The sequence below is a fragment of the Monosiga brevicollis genome, genomic scaffold (genome assembly GCF_000002865.3).
Source record: "Monosiga brevicollis MX1 MONBRscaffold_6 genomic scaffold, whole genome shotgun sequence".
Taxonomy (NCBI): Eukaryota; class Choanoflagellata; order Craspedida; family Salpingoecidae; genus Monosiga; species Monosiga brevicollis.
In genome coordinates this window covers 1,372,280-1,393,540 of record NW_001865043.1, presented here as the reverse complement: position 1 = coordinate 1,393,540, position 21,261 = coordinate 1,372,280, and the positions used below count along the sequence as shown (strand labels likewise).

At 55.8% G+C, this 21,261-nt stretch overlaps 7 protein-coding genes across 7 annotated transcripts in view; 3 read left to right on the top strand and 4 right to left on the bottom strand.

The window, feature by feature from the left end:
* Positions 1-1,833: 1,833 nt before the first annotated feature.
* On the bottom strand, positions 1,834-3,380 carry MONBRDRAFT_31939 (uncharacterized protein; the record flags this gene model as incomplete). Its single annotated transcript, XM_001744546.1, has 1 exon — positions 1,834-3,380. One exon carries the CDS (start codon positions 3,378-3,380, stop codon positions 1,995-1,997), a length of 1,386 nt encoding a protein of 461 aa, XP_001744598.1. The 3' UTR covers positions 1,834-1,994.
* A 998-nt stretch (positions 3,381-4,378) lies between these two features.
* MONBRDRAFT_24427 (uncharacterized protein) lies at positions 4,379-5,484 on the top strand (the record flags this gene model as incomplete). The annotated part of the gene is made up of 5 exons (XM_001744749.1): positions 4,379-4,482; positions 4,559-4,653; positions 4,764-5,006; positions 5,146-5,229; positions 5,336-5,484. The coding sequence occupies 5 exons, from the start codon at positions 4,379-4,381 to the stop codon at positions 5,482-5,484; spliced, it is 675 nt and encodes a 224-aa protein (XP_001744801.1).
* An 848-nt stretch (positions 5,485-6,332) lies between these two features.
* On the bottom strand, positions 6,333-7,977 carry MONBRDRAFT_15999 (uncharacterized protein; the record flags this gene model as incomplete). The annotated part of the gene is made up of 6 exons (XM_001744545.1): positions 6,333-6,473; positions 6,596-6,677; positions 6,981-7,150; positions 7,283-7,449; positions 7,600-7,684; positions 7,771-7,977. Coding segments are annotated over 6 exons (852 nt in total), but the record flags the coding sequence as incomplete, so codon positions are not given.
* A 2,243-nt stretch (positions 7,978-10,220) lies between these two features.
* On the top strand, positions 10,221-10,825 carry MONBRDRAFT_24425 (uncharacterized protein; the record flags this gene model as incomplete). Its single annotated transcript, XM_001744748.1, has 3 exons — positions 10,221-10,318; positions 10,514-10,556; positions 10,628-10,825. The coding sequence occupies 3 exons, from the start codon at positions 10,221-10,223 to the stop codon at positions 10,823-10,825; spliced, it is 339 nt and encodes a 112-aa protein (XP_001744800.1).
* A 419-nt stretch (positions 10,826-11,244) lies between these two features.
* Positions 11,245-12,461, top strand: MONBRDRAFT_7244 (uncharacterized protein; the record flags this gene model as incomplete). The annotated part of the gene is made up of 3 exons (XM_001744747.1): positions 11,245-11,305; positions 11,383-12,133; positions 12,356-12,461. The coding sequence occupies 3 exons, from the start codon at positions 11,245-11,247 to the stop codon at positions 12,459-12,461; spliced, it is 918 nt and encodes a 305-aa protein (XP_001744799.1).
* A 460-nt stretch (positions 12,462-12,921) lies between these two features.
* MONBRDRAFT_24423 (uncharacterized protein) lies at positions 12,922-18,523 on the bottom strand (the record flags this gene model as incomplete). The annotated part of the gene is made up of 19 exons (XM_001744544.1): positions 12,922-13,299; positions 13,432-13,567; positions 13,640-13,710; positions 14,243-14,323; positions 14,410-14,460; positions 14,552-14,674; positions 14,790-14,837; positions 14,963-15,055; positions 15,508-15,635; positions 15,722-15,811; positions 15,911-16,036; positions 16,145-16,240; positions 16,538-16,622; positions 16,710-16,829; positions 16,939-17,141; positions 17,277-17,364; positions 17,462-17,531; positions 17,596-18,349; positions 18,442-18,523. The coding sequence occupies 19 exons, from the start codon at positions 18,521-18,523 to the stop codon at positions 12,922-12,924; spliced, it is 2,823 nt and encodes a 940-aa protein (XP_001744596.1).
* A 628-nt stretch (positions 18,524-19,151) lies between these two features.
* Positions 19,152-21,261, bottom strand: part of MONBRDRAFT_36606 (uncharacterized protein) — a gene marked incomplete at its 5' end in the record, with an annotated part of 3,980 nt that continues 1,870 nt past the window's right edge. The window contains one exon of the mRNA XM_001744543.1: positions 19,152-21,095. Within this exon, the coding sequence (XP_001744595.1) occupies positions 19,531-21,095 (1,565 nt within the window). The 3' untranslated portion in view covers positions 19,152-19,530. The remainder of the gene's footprint in view (positions 21,096-21,261) is intronic.

The following is a 21,261-nucleotide window of genomic DNA, read 5'->3' as shown; positions in this document are numbered from 1 at the left end:
TTTTGCACCGTTCTTGGCTGCTTTGAGGTTCTCACGAGCAGGTCTTGTGTTGTGGGTGAGCAGCTGGACGATCTTCGCCGCATCCATGACCGAGCCGAGTCCATGTTTGCTCAGGAGCGCGAAAAGGCATTATCTGAGCTCCAAACGCAGCAGCAGCGCCAGCGCCGAGTCCATGAAAAGGATGTGGACAAGTTTGCGCGTGAGCGAGAAAAGGAAAGCAATCGCGCCATCCACGACCGGGCAAAAGAACTTCAAAGGGCGCATGAAAAGTTGGCCAAGGATGAGCGCAAAACCCGCAAGGACGAACACAAGCGCGACAAGGCCACCATGGAGACTCGAGCCAAAGACGACTTTGAGGTGCGTTGCCATCAGCAGCAGCCAATCCGCCATTGCAAGCTTGCTACGCTTTCACACACACACACACACACACACACACACGCACACACTGACTGCGTGCGCGTCTTGGCAACTTGTCAATCTTTGTTGGCTCATGCTTCTCCACTTGCGTGCGGATGGCTCATTCCATGTCTCTCCGTTTGTGCAGGCGAAAAAGGCCACGTATATCGCTTCGGCCAGTAAGGTGTTCCGAGCCCAGCAAGAGATGGAGGAGGCGCAGCTCAAGCACAAAAACCTCACCGATGTAAGTCATGCTGCCTGTGAGGGCTGAACTTTGCCACGCGCCCGCGTCATCAGTCACCTTTATGCGCTGGCCGTGCCCCGCACTCGATGCTTACTCGCCTTCGCCTCGTACAGGAGCTTGACATGAAGGAGAAGCACTTGCGAGAAAGGATAGAACTGGCGGCCGCGAACAAGACGGGTGATGTGCATCACATGATGAAGGAGCACCTGGAACAAAAGCACGTGTTGGAGAGCCAGTATCAGACTGAGCGGCACGCTCTGGAGAAGCAGCATCTCGACGATGAACATGATGCGGCCCACGAAAGCATTCGCAAGCGCCAAGCTACACAATCTCGTAGCGCGGAGAAAAAGCTCAAGAAGCTGAGTCTGTTTGATCCCGAGGTTCAGGAGACCTTTGAAGCCAGCACACGCAATGTGCCCGAGCTGCGCGACCTGGACGACCGCAAATCCACTGTCGATCGGGCCGAAGCAAAGAAGCTCGACAAGCTGAAGAAGGAGGGCCTCAAGGCCGCACGCTCGGAAGTCATTAGCATTGGTGCGTGGGGTCACCTGCCCGCTGTGTCCGGTGGGGGGATTACGGCCTCGCCTCGCGTTCATTTTCTCATGTTGGTTTCTCGCATTTGTTGCGCTATAGCTACTGTCCGTCTGTCGGAGGAACAACTCAAGGAGATGAACCGACTCAAACGACTTCAGGCCGAAGAGGTGGCCACACTTGGTCGCAACCAGGCCGCTCAGCGGGAGAACATGGAGATGGCCCACCGCGCTGCCATGGCTGAGCTTGACACTCGAATGGAGCAGGAACGGGATGCCGCTGATAAGTACAAGGCAATGGAGTTGAATCACTTTCTTGCAGCGCGCAAGGATACGATTGAGCGGGCCCAGGCAAAGCTAGATGGGTTGGTTGAAGAGCGCACCGCCATTGTTAATGAAGAGCAGAACCGCATCTCCAACTTGGGCGCTGAGTGGCACTTGCCATAGTTGCTGTCTCACGCTGCTCCTGGGACCGGTGGGATGATCAAGTCCCTGTTGCCTGCTTTTTGACTGTGGCTTGTCTTTCTTGACTTTCTTGTGTGTACATTTTCATCTTTCATCTCCTGTGCCGTTGTGGCCACTTTGTTGCTGCTTCATCTTGCTCGAGACGATGGCTTGAGTTCCCTCCCGAGACACTTATCGAAACAACCCAAACTCTCTTTTGATCAAAAAATGAATTACTCTGCTGCTCTTAACGCGGCATTAATCGGAAGTCAAAAACAGTGTTTCTTTATGCCCCTTTGCCTCAAGCGTGGGGTCGCGAGCCGTCGGAAGGAAACCTGATACGGTTGAGTACCAAAACCTCCGAAGCCGCCGGTGGTATGTTAAACGAGTGAGATGCGCGCGCAGTCCACGGCTGAGCCGGGCGTCTGAGCGAGGAGAGCCGCTTCCCGGTGTTGCAAGTCCGTCTCCCAATTGCGCAGTCTTTCTTCCTTGGCCTGCAGCTCAGCTGCCAGTTTATCAAGGCGACCCTGCTTATGACGAAGCATAGCAGCCCGCGCCATGTTGAAAAAGGTAGCCTCGACCTCGTTGCACGGCTTGCGCGGTGATAACCCGGTCTGGGCGGACGCTGTGCGCAGCGATTCTGGCTGGGCCACAAGCTCGTTGTTGCCATTGAGATCAAAAGGACTGAGCGGGGCGGGGCTGCCGGGATCTTCGTCCAAGATGGAAGCATTTGTTACGAGGGTATCAAGATGGGCAGGTCGTCGGCGGGGAGGTAAGGACTGGTGCCGCCGCACCTGGCGCGGAGATATGGAGGTGGGTTCGGCCATGGACTCGGTGTGATGGTGCGCAAACTGATCACGGCGTGAGGTCCGAGGATTTTCGAGCTCCATCAGGGCGGACTCAAATTGATGACGCAGCATGTTGGAGCTGGGTCGCTGGGTGTGTTGCTGGGCAAAGCAGCTGGCAATAATTGTGCGCAGACAGGCGGGCATGCTCGAGGGGATGTCTGGATGCATGTTACCACTGCCGAGCTTAAAGGTCACCGTGAGATTATTACTATATTGCGCAAAGGGCATGCTCTTGGCAAAGAGTTCGCAAGCAGTCACGCCAAAACTCCAAACATCGGCGCGGTCAGAAATGCACTCGGAACGAATGAGTTCGGGGGCCAGATAACGGATGGTGCCTCGCACGCCCGGCAGACTTTGGTCGCGGGATTCGACGCAGGCGGCTTCCTCAGTGGATTCTGCTATCATGGCCGTGCCGAGATCGGCCAGTTTACAAACGACTGATCCATCCTGAGAAGCCATCAAAATGTTCAGGGGCTTGACATCGAGGTGCAGCAGCTTGACGGGGGCCTCGTAGTGGAGGTACGCCAAAGCTGAGCCAACCTCATACAGCCAACGCGCAGCCTGGAGGTGGCTGTACTCGGACGTGTAGATTGTCTCATACAGGGTGCCACGGTCAGCCAGTTCGGTGATCATGAGACAACGACCGGGAAGGGCAAAGCTAAGGCCGGTGCTGTTGGGCCCGATCAGCTCGGGCGGGTCTTGGCCATCCTGTACGATGCACTCGCCAATGTAGCGCACAATGTGGCGATGAGAGAGCATGCAGAGAAGCTCAGCCTCTTCCTGGAACATTTGGTCGTCAAAGAGAGATTTCACGGCCACATCGAGGCCGCGCCAACGGCCAGCGTAGACGCAGCCAAAAGAGCCTTCTCCAAGGACGGTCCTGAGTTGTAGCTCGGTGGTGGGGTAGTAGCGCCGCATGTCGCCAATTGTTTCGATGGTGGTGGTGCTGTTGCTGCTCGTATCACGCCGCCGGCTGCGGTGTTCTATGGAAATGGGGGAGAAACTAAGGGTCTCACGCACGGGGATGGTGATAAAGCCCTCTGATGTCAAGGGTGAAGGCCGTGAGTCGATGGTTGCCGTGTCGGGATCCTCGGTCGTAGCATCGCTTCGCCGCAGCCCCTGCGGGCTCCCAGGCTGCGACATGACGGGTGTTAATAGCCGCTGGCCACCTTGTTCCACGGGCCAACGCCCGGGCTGCGGCACCATGAAGAAAGCAACGCGTGTCCAATCCAAAGCCTGAAGCGGCGCGCGCGGAAGGTTGGGGGAAGAGCACCTAGCAACTGCGTGGGTGCCGAGGCTCTCGGAATCCAAGGAAGAGACGGTCCGGTCCGGACAGACCCGACAGCCACCAAGACAGAAAAGAGTGGCGAAGACTTTAGAAAGGCCTGCACCAGATGCCGTCGGCAAAGCCCGGCGCCGACGCTTGTCAAGGAGGACGCGCTCGCACGGGGCACGGTACCCACGAGGAGCTTTCTCAAAAGTAACACAGCGTACTACGCCCAAAACCGTCGAGGGTTCTTATAAAAAGCGTCGCGGGTTCCCAGGCAAGACGCTTACGCCAGAGCAGGCGGAGCACGGGGGCAGAGCATCACCCAGCAGAAGGAGCTGCCGTTTCCCAAGAGGGCACGGCGAGCAAAATGTGTGTGTGTGTGTGTGTGTGTGTGTGTGTGTGTGTGTGTGTGTGTCTGTGTGTGTGTGTCTGTGTGACAGAGAGAGAGAGAGAGAGACACACACACACACACAAACACACAGAGCTGTACCAATGATGTATACTAAATATCAATGGTTAATGCAGAAATGTTAACCTCATCAAGCTTAGAATCCGTAGAGAGATGTTTAGTTATTGAGGCGACGGCTTTGTGGGTCTCTCTCCTGTCGTCGCGCGTCGTGCTGCTTCCGATTGAATCGCCGCCGCCATGTCGCGTGCACACATGTTGTATGATGACAAGGCGCTGCAGGGTGGTCCGACCCGCTATGTCAAGTGGCCAGCTGCCTACGATCCACAGCGGGAGCTGTGCAGGTATGGATGCTTGCGCCGCTCGCCGCACCGCTTCCGCTCTGCAGCTTGAGCTCACAGCGCTGGTCCTGCTTCACAGCCGCGGCGATGGAATCATCTTCGTGGGCAAGCTTGAAGCCAAGCCCAACCGTGTGATTGTGACCGATCCCAGTGGCCAACAGGCGCGTCGCATGCGTCCTCGTCTTGCCCATCGCCTTGCCACTTCCCCTGCTGCTCGAACAGACTTTCCAGATACCAGACTCATGTTTTCAATGTGCTCCTTCAGGTCCGGTATCTTCAGGTAGAACTGGCCTTTGTTGACGCTCTCTCCCGACAGTTTAAGGATGGCGTTGAGGTAGACGTCGTGGTTTCCAGCAGCACCAAGACTCGCACGGGCCACCTCAACTCGTCGTACACCACAGCGGCGGGACGCTCCGATCGCATCTCCGCCGAATCAGTCTCCTCTCGGATTTACGCTGGCGCTGACCGCCTGCTCGCCAGCAAACCCCGTCGTCAACTGGCCGGCCGGGACCTCTTCAACTTTCTAGGTCAACAAAGTCGCCCCGGTCCCTTCGCACCCTGGTGCTCTAACACGCCAATTGGTGGCGCAAGCAATGCCAACCCCCTTCGGGCTCTGTTGCCATGGCTTCGTCCCGCTTATTCTTGGCGATGATTGTTGGACCATAGGCGATGAAGCCACACTTTTGAAGCTGGATTTGATTCCCGGTGAAGAATATCGCCTGCGTACCCATCGCGACTCGTGCTTCATCGGTGCGTTTGGAATTTCCCTTGCACATCGCATTGTCGCCGTGCACCCGTTCGTGTTCGACACGACTCAAATGAGCCCTCCTCATCAACACCCGCCTGGGACCTTTAGAATCCATCACGAGCGTGGATGGCAGTGTCAAGCACGTCACCAACTTTACCGCTGGCGTAGGCCAAGGCATCAAGGAAGACAGCGCCTCCTGGACCGACAAAGTCTTGAGCAAGGTAATTGATCAGTGCTGTCCCTTGCCGCCCGAGTGAAAGTGATTGCGCCAATCCATGCGCATGCCTGCCTCACAAATCGGCCCCCTGCCTTTTGGAAATCCCAGGCTGGAACGCAAGCCAGTGACCCTCTACCCGGTGCCGATCTTGAAGGGGTTGATGACGACGAGTGGGATGACTGAGTACTGCAGAGTCGCCGGTTGTGTTGGAAAATCAAAAAAAATTGCGAGATACCCCCTTCATTTGTCAATTAAAAAAAAAATTGAGCCGCTCGCTTATACCATTGCCGGCCTAGTTCCCATCGCATGAGAACTTTTGATCTGCTGGCAGTTGCCTCATTCGTGCGGCTGTTTCGAATATCCACCCCAGTGACGTCACTCTGTCCCCGACACGGGGCGGCCAAAGAACCCACGTGCTCGATAGGCACCACGCCATCTTCTAAGCTAGTTGAACATCCTTGCCATACTCAAGGGCTAGTGTCAGTGCCTTGGCCAAGGCCGCCTTGCTGGAATACTCGGGCAAACGTAATAGGTTGAAGCTGTATGCCAAGCATCAGGTGGAGGACCGGCAGACGCATGAGCAAGATTGGTACCAACAGGTCAAGCACGTCACGCGGGCACAAGCGAAGATTGCAAAACAAGCCCGTACCAAGTGCTGGCCGTGGGTAAAGGCTGGCCATCCAGCCCGTCCAGCCCGTCCCGAGGTTCTCGCGAGGGATCATTGGGTACACCATGCACATCAGGGTCGACGGGTGCAACGACCTGCGCTGCTCGAGCGGCGGCCCGAGCGTGTGCCGCATTCATATCCGTGGCCCGCGACACTGTAAACGCGCACTGATTCAGCAGTTTCTATGCCAACCACAAACGCGAATCACCACCCACCATGAGCTACATTTGATAGCTGCCCAAAAGTTCCTGACCAAGACTTGCTCCATTCGCTCTTACCAAAGCAGGAAAACCACCATGGGGTAGCTTGGAGCTGCCAGTTGCAAACTGCAGCAAGAGGGCGCGCTGTGCCTCGCTCATCCCCTCGACAAGCTCCCAAAACCACACAATCACGTCGTCGGTCGGCTCAAAGTTACTGTGCATGCCCATAAACACTGTTGATGAGAGTTTCGACCTCTGACACTAGGGCTGGTCATGGCAGTAACCCACCTGTATTCCGTATGGGCGCGCCAAGCGTTGACATCAAGCTGGTGCTGTCCAGCAACCAGCGCTTGAACTTCATCCACGCTTATCAGCCTGCCACCAGACGCGGCAATTACCCAACCATGAACATTACGGCATCACCCTCACGTAAAGCAGATCTGAGCACCAGGACAGGGCAGCCGTACACTTGAAGTTGAGGCTGAATAATGTCACTCCAGCCCTCGCGGAGTGCCGCCACCTGAGCACGAATATCAGTTCCCGCCTTGTGTGCGCACAGAAGTGATACATACTGTGCCTTGTTGACCTGAGGCCAGCAACATGTGGAAACAAGATTGAGTCATGTAAAACTGTCAAGGCGGCACAAACTGAAGCGAAGAGGGCGCACACACCTCAGTCACGGCAATCGAAGCGCCGCGAGGAATCAGCTCCACGGTGGTTTGCTGGCCGTACTCAAACACGTCGACGGCAAACGTCAGGTCCAGACCTGCTTGCTCCACGTCGTGATCCAACAACCACTGGGTGGATTGAACAAATTGAGGATCAAGAAGCCGCAAGTCCTGAGCACCCACAAGAGTTGCAACGGCGCGTGCGATAGAGCCAGTCAAAACGCCATCAGTGGAATGCAGGTTAAGCGCCCTCGTGAATTCACCCCAGCAAGCGTCAGACAAGACAGGCGCCCATCCCCTTACCTGCAATGAGGGCGGTAGGCCCATCATCTGACAAATAAGAACGCGGGAGAGCTGGATACCCGGGGTGATCCTGTGAATAATCGCCAACGCCAGAAGACGGCCGGCAAAGCGGTAGTAGCTGAGGTGATCGGCATTGACATGAGAGCCGGAGTGAATGATAGCGCCGTCTATGGGCACAAGGATGATTCCGCCAAAAGGATGGATGCGTGAGGAAGATGCCTGAGACAAGAACGAGGATCGCCGCCGTGGCCCTGTTGCGCCTTGCAATTGCCTCTGCGTCCACGGAAGCCGCCATGTGTGGGTAGGCATGCACCCACCCTCTGAATCGACGAAGAGGGCGTAGTCGGGATTGAAAAGTTCCTTGCTCAACAGGTTGAACCACTCGCGTACCACACCTTGTCCCTGCATCATCAAATGGGTCAGCACAGCGCGGCTGCACACGACTGGTGCATTGACGAATCACAGCACCAACGACAACCCATTCATACCTGGCCGGCCTCATCAGCAAAAGTAATGTCTAGCGCCCGCTGCAGTTCTAGGGCATCCATGCGCAGCAGACGCTGGCACGAAGAGTCCAGAAGAGCACTGCGGTCCACGGTCAACGTCGGCGAGTGTTGGGCACGCCCGTTGCTCTCGGCGGCGGCCAGACGACCGGGTAAATGCTCTTGCAGCCACTCGAGGCGAATTTGCACCGGCCCTGTTTGCAAAATGTTTTGAAAGTCTACCACCACAGCACATAGTGAGGGTACAATTGCGAGCCGGAAGATAATCACGAGGTGTTTCGGAAGAGCTTTTTGGAATCGGTTTGAAGAGCCAGTCAGCACGCACGGGGTAGGAGGCGAGAGCAGTCCATGATAAAACCAAATTGATGCAGGAAGACACGGCAGTCCTCTTGAATCCACGCTTCGAACAGAGGCAGATATTGGCCGAGCCAGTCTTGGGTGGTGTCGCTGCTCAACTCCTGCAGCCGGTACTCGGAATTCTCTACCAGCCACAAACGACCCAAATGGAAGAAGCTGGCCAAGATGCCGGCCAAGCGCTCCAGATACACGCTGTGTATGGGTGGCGCTACGGGAGCTGTCTCTGAGTCGGTCGATGTTGCCGAAGCTGCTTCCCCCAGCTCGGCCGTCAAGATGTCCATCCAAGAGCCCATCACCATTTTGGTCTGCGTGGAAGGTGCAAACCGCACACGTGCGCAAAAGAGGAGAAGGGAGACAGAGAGACGGGGAGACCGAGAAAAGCCGAGAGTGAGGATGAGGAGATTTTGTCATTGCTGCGGGGCCTCCGGGTGGAATGGGCCATGAGCGAGAGAGCCATTGCCAACCTCCAGCAGGCGACCGAGAATGGAGGCAGCGTGGTGGTGAAGTAGGGATTCCTTGGCTAGCTCGCCATCAAGGCGGAGCGTATTCACAACACCCTCGATCAAGGAGGCAAAGCGCTGAGCTCCCGCCACTTCAATCTGCTGCCCGGACGTGTGGCACAGACTGCTCTTGACCAAAGTCCCATACTGATCCACCAGGGTATTGAGGACGTCCTGGGGATTTGGACGCAAAGGAGCAAGTGCAGGTGAGGCGACAACCCGCACAGGGCTGGCAATAATGATGGTTACGCGCGAACAAAGCTGCACCTTGATAACATTGGGCCCGTGCTGTGTACACCAGAGGGACAGAACTCGAACAATCTATGTGGCAGCGGCGAGCAGCCCCAAATTGAGCCCACAGGCACAAAGATATCGTCAGGCCACTGTAGCCTGAGGAGGACATACCGGCGCAATCTCTACGCTGGCGTCACGAGCGGCGGCCCAAATATCCTTGAAGCCGGCCGGATAGTAATCAAGCAGCATCAGCAGAAGTTTTGGTTCGGGATTTTGCAGGGAGTATTGCATTGGTGTCATGCCCATGCTGAACCAATTCCCCGATAATACCAGATGGGTAAGAGGGAATGCGTGAGACTGGATATCATTGCCGTACCACAAGGACGCATCCGGCCAACAGACGGGTGGCAGGTTCCTACCTGTCAGGCCCAAAGATGGCATGATGCGCCAAGAGTATTTCCACACAGGTCAGCTGGTTGTGGATGCAGACGTGATGCAAGGCGGTGCGCCGATCCTCATCCGTGCCGTTGACATCCATGCCGTTGCGCAGCAAGAAGCGAACCACATTGTGATGTCCTGCATGACACGCTACGTGCAGCAACGTCTATGGGTCCAGTAGGTGGTGAGAGATACGGTGGCCTACTCAAGATCACAGCCGGATGAACCCCGTGTGTTGGGACGGGAAGCGCACCCTTTGGTGGCGGTCTCGGGTGTGGATGTCAAGCCCAGACTTGAGGAGCATGGCCAGGGGTTCGTGGCGACCGTTGCTGGCAAGCCAATGCAGCACCGTAAACCCGACGTCGTCCGTGGCCGTCAAATCTGTGTAGGGTTGGGCGCAGGCAACGGGACCCAGACCGTTGGCCGTGAGCTACCCAGGACCTGAAGAACTGAGCAAATCCTGCCTTGTGCTGAACCGTTTCTGGCCTTTAGAAACAAACAGCCGGGCCGCACCGGCATGGAGTTCTTTGACGAGCAAAGAGACGGTGGCGCTGTGGCCGTTGCGAGCAGCTAGCATAATGGGGGTGAGGTTGCCGACATCGCGCTGGTTGATGTCGCAGCCGCGTGCCGCGAGCAGGCGCAGGCATTGATAAGCACCAAAGCTGGCCGCCGTGTGGCACAGGCCACGCTTGGCTCGGCCGTAGCGAAAGTGAACATCAAGCTTGTTGGTATCAAGAAGGGCTTGTATCTGGGAAGAGCGGTCGTTGAGGACGGCATCCATCAATTGCTGACCAAGCATGTAGGTACAAGGATATGAGTTAGCAGCTATGAGCTTGGCAACCATGGCCACAAGGGTTGAATGCGTTACAAAGAATAACGGGCGTGGATTACGCCAGGCCAACCTGGATGGGATCCGAGTCCGCAGACACGGCAAGGGGCGAGCTGGGGCGACGTCGAAACCAGCTAAACATGATGATGGGATGGGCGAGCTGGGAGGGCGGGCGGTATAGCTAGGGGGTCGAATCGACACCAAGCTGGGGGTCTTCGTAAATCAGCTCCCAATCCCTTGGCTGCGCACAAGAAAAATAAAGGCAGTATACGTGTGGGATTGAGGGCGCTGCTGGACGACGACAGAGTCGAGGCAGGAGGGAAAAGGCCAACTTTGTGACTTGAGGCTCGCACGACCTGTCCCGGCTCAGCCATCCCACCTCTATCAAAAATGAGATAAAACGGCCCACACAGGTACCAATTTTCCACGCGTGCCTCCGTGCTCACCTCCCCATATCCCCTCCCCCTTCTCTTCCTCGAACTAGTTCCACAAGGATCAGCCGGACGAAGCATCAGCCGGAAGAAGCACACCCGCGCTCAGCGCAGCCAGCTCGGTCGACGTCTTCAAAAAAAAAAAATCTCTCTCTCTCTCTCTCTCTCTCTCTCTCTCTCTCTCTCTCTCTCTCTCTCTCTCTCTCTCTCTCTCTTCTCTCTCTCTCTCTCTCTCTCTCTGTGCATGCTGATAATTCAGTAAATGTCTTGATAATGTTGGTTTATGCGGTTTCCAACGACAGCTCGTAGTAACTTCAAGCACCTATTTTTGGGGTTTCCGCAGCGCGCCAAAGCAAGCAGTGTTTCAAGCTTGTTGCCAACTTGGGCACTCCGGCTCAATTGTCAGCATTTGTACGAGACACTATTTTTAGCACCGAGAGAACAATGCTTGCTTGCAGGCAAATCTGTTGCGAGGCGGGGATTTCCTTCTGCGCGCGTCTTGCTCTCTGTTGGTTGCCCTTTTGGTGCCTGGGAGCTGCTGGCTTTTGCCTGTTGATCTTTTCGAGCCTATCGCTTCTGTTTTTCGAACTGGATCGTTACTTTGTCCGTCGCTTTGGGCTGGGAACGAACAGAATCCGCGTTGCAAACAGTCCAGTGCTTTGCCGCCACCATGCCGAGTCATCTCTTGCTGGCGACAGCCCTTGTTTTGCAGGTGCTAAGCGCCACCCAGGGTAAGTTGTTCGTGGGGCTGGTTTGTCCCGTGTGGGCGATACTGCCGATCGCCTCGCTCACCAATCGCTTTCCAAAGGGTCGCTGGTGGCGCGTCGAGATGACGGGATTGCAAGCACGCCCGCCGATGCGCCGGCCTCCGTGGTCAACAGCCAGATTGCCACTTTTACGTTTGAGGATACAGCCGACTTTACGACCACCTTTGCCTGCAGCTTGGATGGCGCTGCCACCGCGCCCTGCACCTCTCCTTTCACAACCGCCGACAACCTGGGCGAGGGCTTCCACACATTCACCGTCGCCACCAACAATGGACAACAGGTCATCCTGAACTGGACCATCGACCTGACAGCTCCCACGCTCACAGTTGCTGCCCAGCCCAACCTGGTGGTGGCGCCCAGCGCGACCTCTATTCTTCGCCTCACCAGCACCGAGCCCGTGGTCTGGCTCTGCCAGCTGGACGCCGGCACTCGTGCCTATTGCAACAATGACGCCACCGCCGCCGGTGTCATGCAGGTCGATGTTCCACCTCTCCCTGCCGGTCGCCACCAGTTTCAGATCTTTGCGCGGGACCAAGCCAACAATGCGGCCACGCCCGTGACCCTGCATTGGTCTAGTGGTGCGCTGCTCACCCCGCGCCGCTGCCCGTACCTGTCCACCATTTCCTGGCCTCAATCCTTACCACATATTGCCTGCCAATGTGCCGATGCGCCTTGCAGACGATTGCATTTCGACCAATGCCTGCAAAGCATCGACCTGTGGCACTGCTCCCACCAATTGCGCCTGTGGCCCAGGCTTCTACGTCGACTTGACCGATACACTCATTTGCCGACGTACGTACGCCACGACCCTTGCTGCCTCGCTCCCCCACTGCCATGCTGTGTGTTTTGTCCTGCCAAGATGTGCTCTCTTCTTTTCTTGCAAGAAGAAACAACAAAAAGTATCGAAGAGAAGGGGAACGAAAAGAGGGTCTGACTTTGGAGTTGAGCATCGGACACGACGGCTAACTGCTACCCAACCTGCGCAGGTTGCACGGATATCCCTTGCTCTGGTAGTGTACATTGCACCAACAACGCCGATAGCACCTGCGGCAATAATTGCCAGTCTTATTATACCGGTGGCCAGAACCAGCTCGCCTGTGAGACTCTCACCTTGTTTTGAGCACATTGCTCGGCCGTCTGATGTCTCCTCTCTCTTTTGTTCCAATCTGATGCTGTCTCATGTACTTGGCCTCGTACTTCTGATCGCCCCTGTCGGCCGCCATTTTGTTTGTTTGTTTGTTCTTTTGACCGCGCTGAGTGCACCCTTTCTGCATTTGTGCGCAAGCAGCATTGGAAAACAATTCATTTTTCTATCTTTTCTCGTTCCTTCTCATTCCGCCTGGTCCGCTGCTGCTCCTTCGACAGAGTGTCCCAAAGTTCATTTGCGCTCGACTAAAAGCCAGCTCGTCATCAAAACTGACCGAACAGATGTTCGTGAAGATGGCTCCCAGTACATTGAAGTTGTCAGCTCAAACAACAAGAATAATCTGAATTAAAAATGTGCGGTCTGGCCTGCACACAGCCGGTCACGACACCCTTGACTGGCCGGGACGGCATCGATACGGCCACGGGCTCTTTTCCTAGACGATCGATTCCAGCACTTCACTCGGTCGCTTTGTGGTGACAGGAGCCATAAAGTCCACCTCACGGGCCGGCTGGGAGATCTCTGATGATGCTGTGGGCGCCAAGGTCTTGGTTGCTGTTGGCTGCGCCGATGACTGCTCTGCGCGTGCTGTGGTTGGATTAGCTGGTGCTTCGTTCACTGCGTTTGGCTGTGACGCGGGTGACACGGCCGACACCGCGGGTGAGGACTCGCTGGCCAGCGACTTGACCTCTGGGAGCGCCGTTTGACCGTCGGCTTGTGGCAAAGTGCCCATCACCAGACCCAAGTGGCGAAGTTGTTCTACGACAGACGGGGCGCGCAGCGCCTGCAGCTTGGCTCGACCTGCCGGAACGGCCTGACCATGGATGCCAACGATACACATGCGATATGTCAAAGAGAAACCAGGGGGGTGAGGCGAGCTCCAAGATTTTTGGTCGGGAATGAGCTGTGACGGAACACGCTTCTTTGCTATTCGGGGAGCCCGTACCTCAAGAACAAGATCGTAGCAACGGGGCTGTGCAAAAGCTTCGACAGCTGCCAAAAGCTGTTCGAGCTCTTCCACGGGTGCAGGCAAGCTAACATAGGTCGTCAAGCAGTAGAGCGCGTCCCGTGGCATGGCGAAGCTATGACCGAGGCACGATCATTCGGATGAGCACGTCAAAGGACTCGAGCAGCGAGATTGTCATGTGGCTCACTTTTTCTCAAGCAATTGGATAAAGCGGTGGACCGCGTGCCGACCGAGCACGGGACACTGGGACAGCTGCGCCTGTGCACCGATCCAAACACAGCAGCTGATGGGATCACTGCGCTCCGTGTTAGTGTGCCCACATGTTTATACCATCGTGCCCCCACAGTTTGAGCAAAGAGGTTATTGAGAAAAAAAAAAAAAAAAAAACAGCCGTCAGCTACCGGCACGTATCAATATGGGCCAGAATGGCGGCAACAGACAGGCTCCAGTGCAATGCTTAAACGTACGGCTCGAGGTGCCCCTTGACCTCCACAAAACTAAGAAACACATTGCAGTTCATAAGACCCGATACTATTCACACTTTGGATGGTCTGCTCGCTGAGCAATTTTCCCACGGGTGCGAAATATACGATAGCTGGCTTGTGTGCGGGCCGAGGTTTGAGTGAATGGCATGACAAAAGACACTTACTCGATTTGCAAGCTGCTTTGACGCCGACGGCTGTTTTTGAGCTGTGGGCGCGGACCACGGGAGGTGGTGCGTCAAGTGGGATGTCAGTGAATAAAATAAACAAGGTCAATGCAGCAGCAGGGCAAGGCTGCGCCGGCGTACCGAAGTCTTGGATGTTGTTGGAGTGATGGGAGTCGCCGGCATTTGTGAGCGCCATTGATAATCGGCTGGGAGTTTGTCAAACTAAGCAAAGCGCTTTGGTGAGTGCACGCACAGGCGCACATGGGGGCCGGGCGGGTGCAGGCAAGTGCACGAGTGTGCTCACGTACATTGGCTTCAAAGGAGTGCAAGAGGTTGCGGTACAACACAAAATCATCGTGCTAGTGCGAGATGAGAAGCAAACAGGGTCAGGCTACAGAGTGTGCAGTTTGCTTGGACCCAACCACCAAGCCTTGTTCCCAGGCGGCGCACCGTAGGATCACCAAGAGCCTGCGACTGGATGTAGGATTGAGCGGCCAGGCCGGCGATGGCTGCGTGTCGCACTTGCAGGGCATCGGCCCGGCCGATCTCCGTAATGAGCTCGTTGATCAGGCTCTATCAACAGAAAGGGGCGCATATCATGGGCGATCCCCTGCCGTGACTGGAATGCCATGCACTGGGTGCGGGCGGCGACCACATATCGCCGGGGGTCACCTCAAAAAAAGCTCACCTGCTGAGCCTGGGTCAGCACCTGACCGCTGAACACTTGCACAACCGTCTATCACCACATGAGGGAAGCACACCAAAAATTCTTTTGACCACCAGCCCACGCGCTCTTCCCACCGAGGATAGCAGGTCTGTCTCCTCTACGGTCTGTGCCCCAGGCGCCGCCATCACTCGCACCTCATCATTCATCGCGCCGGTCTTGACCAGAAAAGTAGAGAGACAGAGACAGAGAGACAGAGAGACAGAGAGACAGAGAGAGGGAGCCAGAAACTGAAACAGGAACAGAGAAAGGCACTTATGATCGCGAAAATGTGTATCAAAAAGGGTAAAGAATCAAGGCAATCAGAGAGAGTCAATACATCGCAACGCAAGACAGAGATTGAGATGAGTATAACAAACGAATCAGAGATCAGCGAAAAACAACATTTGGTCACCTCCTCAAAGGAAATGTTCAAAAAAAAAAAAAGTGTGGCTTTGGGAGGAGAGCCTAAGCACATGGGTCTGCTCCGACAGTCTCCCGCTGGCCCTTGCCTCCACCAAGGCTCCCAGGTACCGCAACCTTGACCTTGGCACCGCCATGGCCTCAAAGGCCTGAGGCAGGTTCTGCGTAGCTTTTTAGATCAATTTGATATGGACGCTTCATAGCTTTGATGCTCGTCCCCTATGTTAATAATTATAACTTAATCTTCCCATCGTGCGGCGGTCTCAGGTTGGCTTCACACGGGCTCGATTGCCCGCAGCGATTGAGCAATCTTGGCGTAGCTATCAGCATTGATGTTGGTGGCTATACCCGCCACACCGAAGCTGGCTAGGCCCCGGCAACGGCGCGACGCAACGAAATAGTACACCCCTGCATCAAAGGCGCATACCGCATCAAGTCAGCATGTCACGTCAACCCTGCCTCGGCACTTTTGCTTGCTCCACAGAGCCACGAACCGCGGCAAGCACTTTGGCGTGTACAGACGGTCTGGCAAGCCTCGAGAGATAGGTTGGCCTGCTCAAACACAATGAAGTCGGCTTGCATGGCTACAGGATCATCCAGGTCAACATGAGCTTAAAACGTCTTGCAGCCCGCATACCCAGAGGAATGTCAAATGCCGATCACCGTCACGTTGCACGCCATACCTGTATCAAAGCGTTGTGGATTCGCCACCCCCGCGCGTTTTCCCTTGAAGAGTTGCACGTAAGTGGCATCGGCGGCTGGTGCCTTGGCCCGGGCAGCCAACACTGTCACTTTGCCCTGCATTCGACCTACGTTGCGTCCGGTAGCCCCCAGCCGAGTGCCACATGGTGGGATCACACCATGCCAGCATGCAGAGCATTGTTCGGGCTCACTGCGTGACCAACCAAACAACTTACCTGAATGGGAGCGACAAAAATACGGAAACACGCCCGGCTGCGTGAAGCGATACGAGAACTGCTTGACTGCGCCGGGCGCCCCGCTGCTGAATGTACCTACGTCCCATAAAAAAATGGATGACCGTAGCTAAACCTGGCTCTAAACCTGCAACGTAGGTTGTGCACACGAAGCCTCTGTGCAGGCATTACACACCATCAGGGTGACCAGGGGTTCCACTTGTAATAGAATGCCGGCCATCAATGACCCAGGTCACTGTCGCACCGACCAAGACAGTGATTTCCGCTGCGCCACACCGCATGCCCAGAAGCAAACCATTAAAAAATCCGTTTTAGACACCTCAAATTTGTCACCCCCGGTCAAGGTGGGCCTGAAATACAACACGCTGAGCCCACCTTGTGCAGGAGCAATGTCCAGATTCCAGGATATGGATACGGGACCTGCGCTTGCTGCCTTGGCTATGGAATGCCCAGCTTCCTCCTAGCGGGGTCATGGAGAACATGGGAACCAAAGGCAGACGCAAATGAGCACCGGCGCCAGCCTTCACGTCCTCGCATCATGGCGTACCTGAGACAGGGAGTCCGCCTCCGCCTGAAAGCGATTCACACAGCGTCGACCCAAACGGTCGGATCCGCTGCCCAGCATGTCTTTGGGGCAGGTCGCCACGCATCGACCCTTGAAACGATACTACGCAAACGTACGTTACCCGGTAAGAGTCGGCTTTGCAAGCCCGGCTTGCATATTGGCGAAATGCCAATTCGCTGGGCATTGTGAAATGCAAGACCCTGCATCTAACCTTGAAATTGGCGCAGACCAGACAGCCGTCCGCTGCGTCGCAAGCACCCACCACACAGTCGGTGCAGCGCGCATCTGCTGCAACGCTTCGCACAGCTGACTTCGCTTTGGTCGTGCGGATGCCGACCACGCCTTGCTCGGCCTTGGCCTTGCCCGCACCAGACTCTAAGATGACGCAGTGCTTCTCATAGTTGCCGTGCCCCGCTATCAAATTGAGCAATTTAGGAGACAAGGGGGTATAGGCCACGGGCCGTGGGAGAGCCCCAAAAGGAGCGTGAGCCGTGCACTAAATCTAAAAAGCGACTCTAGTTGATTGCCACCAAACGCGAAGGGCCTCACCGCCCTTGGTTCCGGTAGGACAAGAGGCCACACAAGATCCCTTCCATAAAAACCTGGCATTGCGGCATATCGTGCACGCGCCCAGTTGCTGGATGCAGACCCAACCACCAAAGCATTGAGAGGGTGAATTGTCTTCCGAAACGTGAAACGAAGAAAGGGACGAAGAGCGCATGCAACATGCGCACCTCGAGAGCATCATCGTAGAAGCACTCATGGCAGTCTCGCCGACAATGGCACATCGCATCTCGACCGGGTCTACCACCATGACACGATTGAGGTGACGAGGCCAGGAAGACGAACATGCGTGGCGCACACATACCTGCATAGCTTCATGGACGAATGCATCGTATTGACAGGATCCGCTGCCATCAAAAGTGCATCGCCACCATCTGAGTTCCGAGGCTGAGTCAAATTGGATTGAGCTAGGCCCACACGCCCAGGATTGTCTAACTGGTTGTGGCGGTCTAGCGGTGCTCCCACCCCCCTTTGCGCGTTGTCGAGACGACCTTGCAACTCAGCAACATCGCGCAACCTGGCTGCCGCTTCTGCTGGATCACTCTTGAGCCCAGCATCATCATCGTCGGTGGCATACGCCAATGCCTCAGCGTCGCCATCGTCATCATCCAAGACTGGATCGTCGTTCAAGGCCCTTTTGGGGATATCACCCAGATCTACATCAGCATCCGGCCAAGCAAGCTTGGCGGCAGTCTTGCTCCTGGCATCCTCAGTCTCAGCGCGGCCCCGATGAGTGAGAGCGGCCGATGGCTGAGCAATTACATCAAGCTGATCCACCGCGTGGCCATCAGGCCTCTTTTGCCGGTATTCTTCGGCTGCCTGCTCGTGCCCACCATGGCGCTCAGCCAAATTCCAATCTACTTTGCTTGGCTTTGCCCCCACTTGCGCGCCGATAGGGAGCAAGGCCGCGGTGGGTGCCAAAGAGCCGCTGTCACTGGTATGCTTGCTCGGCACAGCCATGTTTCCGGCACTTGATTTCGTTCTCTTCTCCACCACTTCATCGAACGGGAAAGCCAGTGGCCCTTCCCCTGTCCCGGCGTGCATGGCCTTGCCAGTTCCTGGATGCACATCCAATCCACACCAGAGGATGAGTGTTGAAGCCTGGTCCAGCCCGCCGCGTCGAGCAGCTCGCCGAGCAAACATGGTATACCTCGCGGCCAGGTCCACCACAACAGGAGAAGGCTGAGAAACACGAGTGGTGAAAGCACAGCGAAGCGGACCAAACGACGCATCTTGATGGTTGGCCCCAGCACGCCATCTGATGTTCAAAAAAGATGCACCATGAAGCCCAGCTGCCGGTACATGCAGCGTGCCTGCTTTGCCAAACTGAGGCGCGCGCGCGGAAGGCGGGGCGTAAAAAATAAAAAGAGAGAGAAGAGGAGCTTTTGTACCAATGATACATGCGTGCGTGCATGCACGTGATCACAGTTGAATGAATTGGGATCGATGCGAGCGAGCGAGCGGTGTCGGCTGTCCATTGCTGGTTCGTTCTCTCGGGTCGAGTGCCTGTGCGTGATGCCTTTCTCACTGGCACATGCGGAAGGCGTTTTACGGGTAGGACTGTGTGATGGGCGAAAGCCAGTCTCCAGTTCTGGGTCCAATTGTCAATTGTTTCGTCTTCGTGGCAGTATATTGTAAGATCTGGCTCCACGGGGGTGACGCTTGCGACAAACGAATTGCGAGCCTCCACCAATTTAAATCACCGCTCCTCACGCCAACCCACTTGCTGTGGCTCTGCCAGGCTTGACCTCTGACATCAGGCACCTGCCCTTCACGAGGAGCTACTGGCCAATCGCGAGCCACCATGACACGAAGCGCGCCGCCATCAGACAAATTGTAACAAAAATTTACATAAAAATATTTTTTTTTAGATTTTAATTATTATTTTTTGCATGTTGTTCGTGATACTTGGGTTGACGGCGCCCTCAAAAGGTTGGGGGGATATCTTCAAGAGACAAGCGTGTTGCTCCACGTGGCATGCGTTGTGGGATCCAAACGTGCTGGTTCCTCGCCGGCCATGTCGTGTTTGCAATTCCGTGCGCGTTTTTGAAAAGCTCGGCTTCTTTTCGCGCCTGTTTCGGTTCATATCTCTTCCCTCATTCTTTCCTGCCTTTTCTCCCGTTTTCCTATAGTACAGCCCTTGGTAACGTGTTCCGTCTAAGGTTCCTCACCACGTGCTCAAACAATGAGCGATCGTGAGTGAGTATGCCTTGTCGGGCGTGCATTGTTGCTCGGGTCGTCAGGTCTGGGCCATGACAACAACTTCGAGGCGCAATGTGGGTGATGCGGTGCTAGCCGTAGCCACATTCTCGAGCGTGACCGTGGCTCGACAGTGCCCGGAACGCACATGGGGCAAGAATGCAGTGGTCGTCGCCGGAAGCTGCCAGCGGTAGAGTACGCGCTCGTTTGCGTGCATGGCTGGCATCTCTTCGCGAGGAACAGTCAGGAGTTTCAACCGCTTTAGCTCACGGTCCAGTGCCGACATGCGGGGTTGTGTGGTACTGCTACCCTCCCAGGCCACCAGCTGACCTGCAGCACAGAGTCGAAGTTGCAGCCAGGACTCCGGTGGACAGGCTTGATGGCAGGAGGGAGCTTCAAAGTCCAGGCAGCGTGTCGTATAGCCGCGCAATGGATGTTCACTGATGTGGCTCGTGTACACGCGCGTTGGTTTTAACAACTCCTTCAGGCGATCCAGAAGCGTGTCCATGGTTTCAAACAGGGCCTGTTCCAGCTCGTCGTCACAAACGGGCTGACCAGTCAGCCAAGATTGCGACGGCATATCTCCCTGTGCCGATGGACTTGCGCGCAGATCAGAGGCCGGCTGCTCGCCGGCCGCTTGCTGTTCCAAGGCCGTCCCGGTTGGCGGGGAAGCGTCAGGCACGTCGGATGCATGCAGCGCATGGCCTTCGTGTGCGATGCTCCCGTTCAAAATTGGCTCTGCCTCGGCCAAACTTGCATTGCTGGCAGTATCATTGTCGACCGCAGCCAAATCGACTGCGGCCCCGGTCGGGGTTGATGCGTCATCATCGTCCTCGGGGGGGGTTGAAGCCTGCCAATCGGACGAATGCGCCATCTCATCTGAGAGGACGATAATGTCCGAAGCATGCCCATTATCGTCCACAAGATCCACGTGGCGATCGACAAAATCGTTGAGGTCGTCATCCGTCAACTCGGCGGTGACCAAATGATCCAACAGCAAAGAGTAACAGCTGGAGCAGGACGTATTGACGTTGCGAAAGGCACGCCATGCCCGCTTGTCCGGCGTGAGAAAATTGTCGATGAGGCGTCGCCGTACGTTGGCGTTTGAATGCATAATGAGCAGCACAAACTTGGTAAGTGCTCTGTGATTTCGCTGGGGAGACGTGAGCAAGGCGGTGCCAGCCTGCTCCAAGATGTCTTCAGAAACGGAGCCCAACCGCTGGAACTCATCGAAAAAGCGCAAAGCGCATTTAATAGCAGACAAGTTGCCATGCGGAGTCCCGGCCTCTTCTTGCAGAACGGTGAGGACGCTGCGCTGAAACTGAGCCTCGTTCTCCTCGATGAAATTGCGGTAGCGCACATCAAATCCCTGAGCGTGTCGCTTGCAAATCTGAGTCAAGTCTTCCAGAAACCCCAGAAACGTGTTGCGTTCATTCCTACTTGAAATCCGGAACCAGGTGCGCCAGAAGGCTTGTTCCACCAAAGGAAAATGGCTTTGCTTCAGCTGCAGATTGAGATTGACGCTCATGAGCTCCTTGAGTCGGCTTGACAGCAAATCATCAATGTGGCGCCCCCCCTGCACCCGTGTCAGGATTGGAACAAATTCTGTGCCCGGACACACACACACACCACATCACATCACATCAAAGCACATCACATCAAAGCGCGCGTATGTGCATGCACACGCAACAGAATCATAGCAGCCAGAATCACAACACGGTACAAGCAAGGCATAGTAAGATGCAGCACCCAAACCCCCCCCCCCCCCCCC